Raw genomic sequence first — 13,079 nt, 5'->3', positions numbered from 1 at the left:
AGAGAAAAACAATTTGTAACCCAGACATAGGCCAGTGAAAAATATTCCAGGCCAACCCCCTCTTGGCTGAATGTCAAATTAGCTGCTGCTTAGCTGGCTCAGTTGAATCAGGGCTGCGTATTAAATTAATAATACATATTTGTGACTGTTGTTACTGATCAGTTCCGTGGCGGGAAACATTTTCATCGTTTTCATTTCTTATTTAGTGTTTCTGAAGGAAATTAGCTAATAATTGATCAATCACTGTGATTGTCTCTGACCTCAATTCATTTGCCACATCCTACTTTACAAAATTGACTGCTGTGTTTGTGATTTTATATTTAGTGACATTAACTGGTATGTTATAGGCAGTACTATTCATTGAGGTATCCTCCAAAGTCAAATTGTGTGTGTGTGTGTGTTTATTTTAAGGTTTCCCAATATGAAAACTATTAAATATATTCCCAGATTTGATCCCACATACATTTTTCAATATTTCCCACTGTAGATCTTAACTTCTGGCTCCTGACTGTTTACCAGTGTTTATTATTTCTTGACTTGTTTAATAGTAAATGCGACTGCACAGGACAGACTGACCTGTGCATAAGCAGTGGAGTCATTCAGGGCTCTCTGCAGGGCATGACTCAATCCTTTAGCTAGATTCTGTTTTAGGACCAGATCAAGTCGGTTCTTTTGGATCTCAATGGACAAAACTGCGGAGAAAGGCACATGGAAAATGCAGTGTGATCGCATAATCTGTAACGCACGATAGTTTGTTTCTTTTTGTAACATGAAATTGAACTGTGAGAACTGTCTGCATGTCCTTTCAGCGAGGAGGCCCACTGGCAATCAGGGTAAAAGAGCATTTATTTTACAACAGAGCATTTTGCAGTCTACATCATCTTTTTAATTGTTTCATGCACTGGGAAAATCTGCCCTTGCTTTAAGCACATGTTTTAATTAATCTGAGTGCATGTAATTACATCTTGGTCCCATAATAGGTACACTGAGTCTGAGCCGCTGAAATGGCACCCTACCTGTTCATCACAACTTCATTATCATTTTTATAAGAGCATGGTTGAAGCCCACCCTTATAGTGTATAATAATTATTTCAATACAGCAATAAAGTACCTGATGTAATAACTTTTATTTTTTTTTTACAATTTACCCCCTAAAAGTAGGAACATATAATTCAATTGTACTGTAGAGCTGCAAAAATTAATGAATAATCAATTATCTAATTCATTGTATTATCTATAGCTATAACTAATGAATCTAACTATTTTGGTATTCAATTAATTGTTTATTATAAGAAAAAATGTTAGCCTCCCATATGTCAATATTTGTTAATTTCCTTAGTCATTCCAGAAAGCAGACATGTCTTCTTTCACATTCTTTTCGAAAACACACATTTCCCCTACTTCAGTGTTAAAAAAAAATCACGACCCCAGCAAAGGGAGCCGCAACAAGGAGCCTTAAGAGCCACATGAGGCTTCGGAGGCCCCTGGCCTAACCGATGACTCAATTAGTCGAAACAACAAGCTTCAGATTAATAGACTAAGGAAATAATTGTTAGTTGCATGCCCTATTCAGTTGTTTCACTTTGGTGAGTAATTCACAAAATAAGTCGAATGTGAAGACAATGTAGATAGATGACTGATATTGCTTAAATCATTGCTTATTGTTAATATTCAAACAACAACTTGAAGGTTATTTACCTGTTTTGACCCAGTACTTCTCTGTGATGTTGCATGGCAAAGGACTTTCCTCTGTAATGGTGCTGCTTGGCAGTTCTGTGGTCATAGCTGTTGGTGGTACAGTTTGGACTGGGACAAACAAGGTGGTAGGAAGTACCTTTTTTAAAGTAGTGGTTGCTATGGTAGTAGTAGTAGTGGTGGTCGTGGCTGGAGTAGTAGTTGTAGGTGTAGGTGTAGTGGTAGTGATTATTAGAGCGGGGGTGGTTGTGGTTGATGAGGCGGGTGTAGTTGTAGTGGTTGGCGGTGTTGAAGTAGTAGTGGTTGTTGTTGCAGGCTGAGTTGTAGCTGCTGTTGTTAGTTTGAGGCTTGGTGACGGCTGCATGGTTACAGCAGCTGTAGTATTTGGGGAGACTGTTACAGTAATGTTTGTGGTCACTGCTGGCATTGTAAAAGCAGAGGTGCTCACAGTCGAAGTGGTTACTGAGGGCTTCGCTGTTGTCAGTGTCTCGACCCGCAGGGTGCCATCAGTAACGCTGTCCAAGCTTGCGGTGGGTGGAGCAACAGTGGACACCTGTGTTATCGTCACACTCGGAATGGTGTTTGATGGTAAAGAGTGTGTGGAGGCGGTGGTGGGCGACAGCGTGTCCGTGGTAGTTTTTGTAGTAGTTGTAGTCTGAGTGGAGTTTCTGGTGTGTACGGGCACAGTGGTATTCCATTGGTGAGTGGAGAAAGGGCTGGTGACATTGTCAGGAAGTGTGATGTCATGGTCACCCGCTGTGGACAAGAGAGACTCTGGAACAGTGGGCAGATCCCAGGCTGGCAGGCTGCTCGCTGATTCCTTTGTAGATTGGACAGCATCTGCATCAACAGTGTTAAAACGTGTTAAAAACAACCATTCACGCTCACATTCATACCAGTGGACAATTTAGAGTTGACAATTAACCTAACATGCATGTTTTGGGATTGTGGGAGGAAACCGGAGTACCCGGAGAAAACCACGGTGGGGAACATGCAAACTGCACACAGAGATGCCCAACGGGGATTCGATCCCGATCTCCTGCCAGTGTGGCCAACATGCTAACACTAGGCCACCGTGCAGCCCCTGCGTTTAAACGTGTTAATGGAAATAATGCCACTATTTAACACTTTACCCAATATAGTAGATAGAATCAGAAAAAATAAGCCACGTAAGACAAATAAAACTCATGCTCGTGTGTGCTGGAGTAAATGTGTTCCGGATGTGCGGAAGACAGGAGTAGATCAGGGTTGAGTTTTTGGTTGGCATGGGTTACGGCCGCAACAGTAGCCCGTGGGTGCCGATATTTGGAATTTTGACGTATATCGGTATCAGCCTTTATTTAAATCCGACTGGCCGATATCAAGAAATCAATTTAAAACTGGGTTATTTCGGCTCAGAGTAGCTGTGTGTCTCTCTCTCACCTTCCACTGCTGTCTCCAGCATTGCTCCATCCACGGCGCCATCTGATTGGTTAAGCAAGCCACAGCACACGTTAGTGACAGAGCTAATCTGAAGCGGACGCTGTCCACACACACACACACACAGGTGGAGGTGGAGATGGAGGAAAGTTTTCTCGTATAGAGAACTGAGAGCAAACACACATGTCAAGGAAAAATGCAGAAAACTTTCTCGAAATTGTCTCGAAATCCCAGTGCTCTACATCTCACAACTACTACTGATATTACAGTGTGTGGCAGAATAACGTAAGAGCGGAGTGAACATTAGCGCCAGCGCTGCTAGCTGGTAGTACGTCCCGACATATCTGTGAATTACTTTAAAGAAAGCTGCTCATAATGTCCACAGTCGAAACAGTCCGTGATAGTTAAAGTATGTGAGTGTTTGAGAGAGTGCTGAAAAACTTACTTCACTTGTTTTATTGGAGGGAAGCCCGCCAAGGTGGAGGCTGGTTAGCTAGTTTACCATAACATTAGTCCGCCCGTCTGGCTCTGTCTAAAGGCTCAGCAGACTATATATTAGCAATGGGGAGAATGTATGTAATGTATGTAATCTACAGATCACGACTACTACAACAACAACGTAACGTTAAGAGCGAAGTAAACACAAGCGGCAGCTTTGCTAGCTCGTAGTACCTCCCGATACGTCTGTGAATCAGATTGTAGAAGCCTGTGTGTGTGATTGTGGGAGAGAGTAAGAAATTCAGTTCAGTCTTGTTTTGCTGCAGGGAACTACGCTAAGATGTAGGCTGACATTAGCATCATCGTCTGCTCTAAATGTATAGATGAATGTTACTTTATTTACCGTGGAAACATTTCAGGGAGTTATTTATTTCAGTTTTTATTCAACTTCTAAGAGATGCTTCTGAGTCTAGGAACTCCATGCTCTTCTGGATCTATTTTTCTATTTCTTTGGTTAAATAAACATGCTTTAGGCAGTTAAACGAGGTTAAGTGTTTTTGTATTATTCAACATTTTTACACCAATTTTTACACTTTTACTGAATTTCGGTCATCTGCCTCCTTAACTACTATCGGTATCGGTCCTGAAAAACCCATATCAGTCGATCTCTAGTATTCCGAATATTATTATTATTAGGGCTGTCAAAAATAACACGCCAACGGCGTTTATTTAATTAACTGGTTTATCTAATTAATTATGTGTAATTAACGCATGCGCACCAGAGCAAGCACGCCTCTCTGTTATGATGGCAGACAGAATGACAGTGGCGTGTCCTCAGGCAGTCACAAAGCGTCTGCCGCTCTTTTATAACTTCATTCTGACCTGAACACATCAAGAGTACAATTCCAACACCACATACTGTACGTATCGCCAACTCACACACGTCTCTAGTCCGTTCATCCTGGGGACGACACTCATTCTCCTTACAAGAACGCGAGATGCGATTCAGGGACACTCCGAACATCACAAAAACGGCTTTGTAGTACTCGTGTCAAAATAAACAGGAAGATAAAGAAAAACATGAAGTGGGTATTCTTAACACTCACTCTTAATTCGGATGTACAATTTTAAGTATGCTGGAAAATACACTGAAAACAAGTAAAATTACCTTAAATTACGTGATGTCTTTGAACGCAATCCCTCATTGCTCATAATAACACGGTTTAAATGTTGCTACTATTAAAGAGACTAGTGTTAGACAAATAGAAAGATAGATTTAGACGTGTGTGTTATCTTTTAGCTTGATTGGCGTATTCCTTTTATCTGGAGCTGTATATTTGTACATACAAATATATAGATAATATATATAGAGAGATAATCCTTATCTTCCTGTTAATTAAATACAGCCAAAATTGGCATATTTCAGACATAGTTGCTAATGGTGATTAATCATGATTAATTAAAAACTATGATTACTCTGATTACATTTTTTAATCATTTGACAGCCCTAATTATTATTATTATTATTATTATTATTATTATTATTATTATTATATTATTGTTATTATTATAATAATTATAATAATATTATTATTATTATTATTATTAGTAGTAGTAGTAGTAGTAGTAGTAGTATTATTAGTATTATTATTAGTATTCTTATTATTGTGCCTGTTGTGAGATAATTCTGCTGTTTATTGCAGGTTTGAATTATCTCACAACAGGCACAATAATAAAAATACTACTACTACTACTACTACTACTACTACTACTACTACTACTCCTAATAATAATAATAATAATAATTATTATTATTATTATTATTATTATTATTATTATTATTGTCGTTGTTATAATGTTATAATTATTATAATAATAACAATATAATAATAATAATAATAATAATAATAATAATAATTTGGATGATAGTGATATAGCCAGATTTTGAACAGCCTCAGTTTAATGTGACAGCTCCATGATCTTAAGACAAAAACTACTGTTAAAATCAATGATGAATAATTAAAATAGTTCTGATCTGTACAAACATGGGAATGTGCGCTTATGTGTGTACATTCTTCACCTGAACATATAAAGCAATGCAACTTAAACTCACTTACAGCAAGCACAGAGGAACAGGTAAGTTCAACGTGTGCTTATCAACATGCAGTGTGAGCAAATATTGGAACCATTTTGACACATTGAAATCAGATTTTGAAGTGTGAACCACAGGGTAATTGTAATATAACTATTAATTATTTATTATACTGTATCTGTAAACATGAGATGCATGCCAATGGGAGTGAAAGAAGATGATGGAGAGACCCAACAAGGTCACCTTTTATTGTGACTGAGGTGTTATTCTGTGCAGTACCTTGTTAAGTGCCTGTATAATAAAATCAAGTGAATGCTAATCTGTGTACAGCACAGAGGTTGTTTGATGTGCGTGAATTTACTTTGAAATCATACTGTGTCACACTGCAGTCACAAGTCAGAAATCTCAAAAGTTTATATACAACTTCGAGATGATTTGGGATAAACAGCTTTCTAGACTTGTAGAGAGCATTTACTGTAGGTTGCGCTGATGGCTATTATGGTCCCACACCTTTAAAAAACTGCAATGTCAACTGTCTGGCATCACGAAAACAAGCAAACGTAACAGAGTTCATTTTAACCAAACCAAACATGACAAGTGTGAGCACATCCTTAATGCCATTCTATCCGTTTCATGATTTCCTCAACTGTGAAAAATTGGGCTAATCGGATATTAAGCAGTCACAAACACAGATTAGAGTTCTGTTAATACTGCAACCCATCAACATAAAGTAACAAATGAGGACAAAACTTATTCAAATATAAAACTTTAAAATCAATGTGCCATCTCGCCACAGTATGGAAATGAAGCTGTTAATTTGCCGAGCATGAACGTATGAGGGTAAGAGAGAGAGGTTATGGCGTGATAACCTTCTAAAAGTCTACTCGATAGCTGGATTACACAAAAACGACATAACCCAGTCCGTGTGGAAGGAAACCAAATGTGGTGAAGAAGAACCTGGGTGCCGGCCAATAATTTATTTTCAGTAATTGTTACAATCCGCTTGCATTGGCTGTAAGTGGTGTAGTCATCATTCAGTTCCAGCAGATGGACCTGCACCAACAGGGCTTGAGTAAAGTAGAAAATTGGAACATCAGTTAGCGAACGCTTCAGTTAGCCTGTTTTCTGTTTGTGTACATTTTTCGATTAGTGTACAATATGGCACCCGTCTTGTTGCTTTATTAACACACTTCATGCGTCCAACTTTCAATGTATTTTTATCACAAACGTCCTGTTAGTGTCCTTAGCTTGTTAACAAAATGGCAACGGGAACGAAAGTTAGCGATGTCGGCCATATATAATGTCATCAATGGTTTCGGTTTATTTGAGAATATATTTTTCTGAAAATGTTGTTTCATTGTATAGATGCATAATTGTATGGCTCTCATTCTCAAAAATGTTCACATAAAAAAACGTTTATATAGTTTTGCATGCATAACATTTGAAAATGCATATGAAGGTATATAAATGATGAATGATGAATTCAATGGATAAATGAACATATAAGCTTACTTTTACCTTCACTGACGAGTCATGTCTTGCTGCCACATTGCGTCTTTGGGAACAGTCATGTCAAGAATCACGTGTTCAACGAAGGTAGTAACCTCAAATGTTCATTTATCCCTTTCCTTCATCATTTATACGTATTTACCGCAATTTCCGGTGTATAAAGCACACCAGTGTTTAATCTGCACCCACTAAATTTAGAGCGGAAAACAGTTTTGTATATATATAAGCCGCCACGGACTATAAGCCACACATGGCCACGCCATAAAATGGCATATTGTGGCACGCATTGAGTCCGTGAGGATGAGGCAGCTCTTTATTTGACAGGAGCCAACCATGAGCTATGAAAAAACTCACAACGAGTTTGTCGACCCTTTGGAAATCGCAGGAGGTCATTACTCAATATAATAACAGTCTGACTGACGGTGTCATCTTGCAAAGAACACTAATATCATCACACAGCAACTTAACACTCAAAATGAAAATGTAGCTAAGAAATATACAAGTTCCAATAAAAGTTTAAAATAAAAAACAAAAACTATTTTAACGGCTTCCCATCAAAGCATTTCATTGGACATGGCTGCAGAGGGAAAGGGAGAGGGAGGAGCCTCCCTCTGGGCTCCTCTGGCTCCCTCTGGTGGACAAAGGCAGGCAGCCATGTCCAATGCTTTGCTGGGACGAAATGCATGATGGGAAGTGGTTGAAATAGTTGTTTTTTTCAAATTTTTTTTATTTTAGGACTTGTATTGTTAATTTCTTAGCTGCCTTTTGAATGTTAAGTTGCTGTGTGATGATTTTAGCTTTTTTTTTTGGTTGTAATTGTCATCTTACAACATTCAGACTGTTTTATGAAGTAATGACCTGCTGCCATTTCCAATTGGCTGGCAAGCACGTCGTGAGTTCACTTATAGCTCGTTATTGACTCCTGCCAAAGAAAGAAATACCATTTCCTCACTGACTCGCAAGCGGCACAGTATTTAAACGATTAGTAGTAGTTCTGAAGTCAAGGAGATGTCACGAGATTAGAACATAGCCACATATTAGCTGCACCGCTGTTTAAGCCGCAGTAGTAGCGGCTTATACACCGGAAATAACAGCATATGCATTTCGAACTGTTTTCTGCATGTAAAACTATAATTGTAAAATTATAAAAATGTTTTGTGTTAGCATTTTTGGCTTTCTGGAACATTATTCCTTGTGGAAAAAACGTATTCGGTTTCAGCTAAAGTCGGACCTTCTGGAACAAATTAACAATGCTACCAAGGTTACACTGTGTTGCCTTGCATGTCATCATTTGTCAGTCAAACAAATCAGACGCACTTTGATTGAATTGATTGGTCGGCGTTATGCTGAGTGAAATCTAGTTTAATAAATTCCTTCATCTCAAACTTACCTAAAGTCATGCTGCTGTTGCTGTCCGAGGAGTTCTTAGAGCTGTTGCTGACATCAATTACAGAGACAGTGTTGAACCTCACTGCCTGTATGCCACCATTAATGGCTGGCGTGGAGGATGAAGACGTGGATGGTGAAGGTAAAGTTTTTCGTGTAGAGCTTGAAGAGGAAGAGGTTTTGGATGATGATGACGATGAAGAGGATATTTTAGTCCAAGCAGCCTTAGACAGCAGTCCTAAAGGCTTTGTCCCTGCTGGTGGGTTTGGTGTCTCTGCCTCCATTGTAAAGACGGATGAGGAGGATTCCTGCCCTCCTTGGTCCTTTCCAACCGCCTGCAACCTCTTCTGACCAGACCAGAGAGCCAGGTCCCTGTGTGAACTTGGCGACTTTGGTTCCACCAGCTTCCCTTTAGCCTCGGTTCTTGTTGTGGTTCCAGGGTCTGATATGACTTTGCTGTCTCTTCCAGCAGCCGCTCCACCTTCTGATTCTTTCCACTCTGATGTTCTATTCTCAGCTAACACTTGACTCGGGTCAGTCCCTTTTGTTGTGTCTTTGTCATTGGTCCCAATCGCCAAGGTGGCTGGGAGGCGCGAGGGCAAACTTGGCAAGACAGACAGCCTTGTCAAGTCATGATAATCGGCCTCAGCTGAAGGAAACACAGAAAAGGAAGGGAAATGAGTTGTCTGCACATTTAATGTATTGATAAATGTTAGATGAATAGGAAATTGAAAGTTTGACAAGAACACGGTTGTTTTAATCACTGCAGCTGTAAAAATACGTGTAGTTTTTTGTAAAAATATATTTACACAAGCAGGCTTCAGGACACAAAAACACAAATAGCATGCATGCATGTTTCTACAAGCTGTACAACTGCTACTGTGGAGAAAATGTAATAATAATATCTAAAGTAGGCCATGTAGGTTTTGGAGGATAAAGCATAGGGAATTAATTTAGATGTCTCAGAGTGACTGCATTATACTGATGCAAAAACACACACATGCATGCCCACACCCACACCCACACACACACACACACACACACACACACAGTTGCTTGTAATTGCATAGATGCTAATCTGATGTGTTGTGTTGTTCATGCTGGATTCATTGTCTAGGAACATGCAGAACCACTCAGGCTGGGGTAGTGTATCAAACCCAAGAAGATTTAGGTGTCACTTTCTCCCCCCAGAGACGCAAACCTATCTTTCTATCTGGGAAATAGAGAGTTTTACAGTAACAACCGCAGACCCGAAATACACTTCCACTCACTGAGCATTCTCTTCATAACTCCAATGCTTCATACTCATTTTAAGAGATGAACTCAATGCAATATCTTATTAAAAGTGATACTGTCTGATAAAATACACACTGATTTTAAGTTTTGTAAAGTCATCCCAAGTATCTCATAGTAGATGGATTTTATTAAAATATAGAAGTTTTGAATTTGAAACCGGCACAACGTTTTTCATTCATTAGCCATTTATGTGATTATTTAAATGCAAAATTAATGCAACAGAATTTGTTTTTTGCTATAACCGTAACGGTACTGATTTTGGAGCTCTTAGTGTCTGTCTGACATTGTTTGTGTATCAGCCAGCCCTCCCTGACCTCTCTGTGGCAGCTTCCAGTTGCCAAGGAAACAGCATGGTGAGTGTGACTGACTGGCATGTGGCAATCTATAATTTGTACCTGCGAGTGGTCGCACAAACACAGTCTGAACAGGCATGTTGATTTACGGCGCTGAACTTGATAGCATATCGACACTTAGTGTATGTGTTTTGTGTCGTGGTCTTAAATAAACACACTTGTGATACACGCATACAAATGTACACTACAGTCTAAATTTAAAGTCTAAAGTGGTTTGTGCCCCACCAGAATTTTTTTTTTATATAAAGATACATTTGCATATTTTCCTGAGAATATGAGGTAGGAACAAATCACATTCATTTATTTTCTCCATTACTATGTAGAAATATATGAGTAACATAACATCACTGCTCAATGTTATTGACAAGGTGGGATGTCCTGCACATTATAAAACTGAAGCGAAAAGGCCAAAATACAAAAACACTTAATAATTGCATTGATCATTAATTCGAACTCCTATTGTAATCAAACTGAGGAGCCTGGTGTGTATTTCATAGCATACAAAAACACTTTTCTCATCAAATTAACTCAGAATATCCATGTTGTGGTATAACTAAAGAACATTTTGCTGTGTTTGCTTGTTTGAATGAACGATTGGACAGGCAACGGCTGAAGGCAGCGGTGGGTGACAGGATAGATAGAAAGATTATAGCATATGCAGGAATGTTAGCTGTGCCTTTCTCCCCCAACTGTTTACCAACTGCTCTGACTGAGCGCAACATATGCGACCCAGCAACCAACCTGTGACATGCTAGGAAAGAAGAACCTCCACTGAGAACAAATATGGACAGGGTGCTTGGGTTAAGGAATGGATGAGAGGTTCAGTGAGGGCTTGACCTGCTTTAGTACTGGACAGCACATCGGGTGGGGCAAAAGATACATCATGTCATATACCGTAATGTGATCTCTTATGCACCAGCAGCACATATCAATATAGTCTGTTTCTGATTAAAACCAGGTCTGCAGAGTTCAGCAGAAATATGTTTTATTACATAATGTTTGTGACAGTTGACTGCTGTGCTGCTGTCCACTTTATTCACTTTTTTTTTTTGCGTTATCAAGACCATACCTGTGAACATTTGCGATGGAAAATTAGGGACATTTTCCGTAAAATGAAGAAAAATAAGCCATCGTCAATGTCGATAAAAATAAGCTATGCATTTTGTGCCTCCATACACTATATGCAGCACACATGGAACAAAACAGTAGTGTAACTTGCACTGTTGACTTCTGTGAGCCGTTACAACACAGGAATTGACTGTAAATTCTTGTCAGCTGACATCATTGCCCATCTGCTGATGGAAGCTGTAAAAGCCAGGCCACAACAAGCTTCCAACCATTCATACTTGCTCTCCTATGGCAGTGGTGCCAAGACTAAAGCCATGGCTTTAGCCCTGCGTTGTATGACACGTGTGTGCCACTGTAGGTAGGCCAGTTGGGGAGGAAGCGTGACAAATGGCACTCTGCCAACTGGTGCTCATTTTGCAGCTCAGATAAAATGAAGGCGAGGGATGGAATCTGTTTAGTTACATTTGCCAACTAGTATTCAGTGATTAAGAGCGCAGATAAGTCCGAACAACTGCGTGTTTTGATCTGACAGTCTGAAGTCTGCATAAACACCTCCACAATGCAACCTAGCCCCTGACCAGCGCCAGGGCCAAGAAGCCAGAGTTTGTAATGAGAAAAAGCTAGAATATTGACACTAAGAACTAATAAAAACACAAACATTTGTCTTTAAATATATGTATAACGTTTTGTTTTAATTTTTATAAGTCGATAAGTCGATAAGACAAAAACAGGGATCTGGAATTGTTCAACTACACACTGGAACTATTAATTCTGCACTTCAGCCAATAAGGGACTGACATATAGCCTTGTAACCTAGCACTTGTAATGTAAGAGTTTGTTTTTTAAGCGGCTGCTTGGCGTAGTGGGTAACAACGGCACAAGGGACAAAATCCTATCAGGGTAAATGGCAACGTATGACAATATTATTAACAATTCAATTTTTATCATAATTTTTTTAACAATACTGCCTCTCACAGTGTCTGCCAACATAAATTCTGACTGGTCAAGTCCTCACTGAAGGCCCAGCTGCCAAATCCACCATCACACTGATAATTACACATCGACATAAATGATTAGTAGCAGCTACAACGTCCGTCATTATTTTGCAAAAAGTCTTTCCGTCTTCCTTACGTCTTATCTTCATATTCAGTGTTTGTGTGCAGATGTTTGCTTGCCTTGATACCTTATAAATTACTACATAATTGTGTGCAGCTTTAAAAGAACTTTATTTAACAGCAGAACACGTCTAATAATTTGATTGCCTTACACAAACTACTTTCATTTTGTACATTTCATAATGACAGACTGCTGATTGTAAACGTAATCACTCATTAAATTGATGAATGAAGGCGTCAGAATGCTTCTGGTGGGCTAAATCGCACGGGGCTAAATCTGTTGGGGAATGGCCAACACAGGATGAGGCCATGTGATCTCACAGCTCCCTCAGCGTCCTCGCTCCACCGTCACTCCTGTTAGCATTTTTTAATCCTCTATTTTTCTGGTAGCCATTGATCATCAGTGCCAGTAAAATCATTCTTGGCATTGATGTTATTCGCTCCACTGTCCTGCAGTCTTTGTTATCATGCTCTGCACCGGACCTCATGGATCGTCACACTCATCATAGAACTTATTTTCACAAAACACTGGTGCATTGTGATAAAAGATCCCTGGTGCCGTAGTGGTACATGCTTCTGCCTTTCATGATATAGGGCACAGACTCGACTCCTGGCCAGGGTTGCATCAGGAAGGGCATCCTCCACAAAAACAAACCCAAAACCATTCATGTGATTGGACATTTCCCTAACAGGAAAAATGGGAAAAAA

The 13,079-nt window shown here is 39.4% G+C and overlaps 1 protein-coding gene across 4 annotated transcripts in view; it reads right to left on the bottom strand.

Moving 5' to 3' along the window:
- The window catches only part of kiaa1549la (KIAA1549-like a), a 106,520-nt gene that overhangs the window by 57,473 nt on the left and 35,968 nt on the right, over positions 1-13,079 (bottom strand). For 3 of the 4 annotated variants that reach the window (XM_054775925.1, XM_054775926.1, XM_054775927.1), the window contains exons 2-5: positions 8,544-9,188; positions 3,118-3,159; positions 1,699-2,535; positions 577-692 (exon numbers count right to left, since the gene is read on the bottom strand). In XM_054775925.1, coding sequence (XP_054631900.1) covers positions 577-692; positions 1,699-2,535; positions 3,118-3,159; positions 8,544-9,188 — 1,640 coding nt within the window. The remainder of the gene's footprint in view (positions 1-576; positions 693-1,698; positions 2,536-3,117; positions 3,160-8,543; positions 9,189-13,079) is intronic. The other variant, XM_054775928.1, reaches the window with a different exon arrangement.

This window comes from Dunckerocampus dactyliophorus, chromosome 5 (assembly GCF_027744805.1).
Source record: "Dunckerocampus dactyliophorus isolate RoL2022-P2 chromosome 5, RoL_Ddac_1.1, whole genome shotgun sequence".
Taxonomy (NCBI): Eukaryota; Metazoa; Chordata; class Actinopteri; order Syngnathiformes; family Syngnathidae; genus Dunckerocampus; species Dunckerocampus dactyliophorus.
Note: the sequence above shows the minus strand (reverse complement) of the source record. Positions and strands in the feature narration are given on the sequence as shown.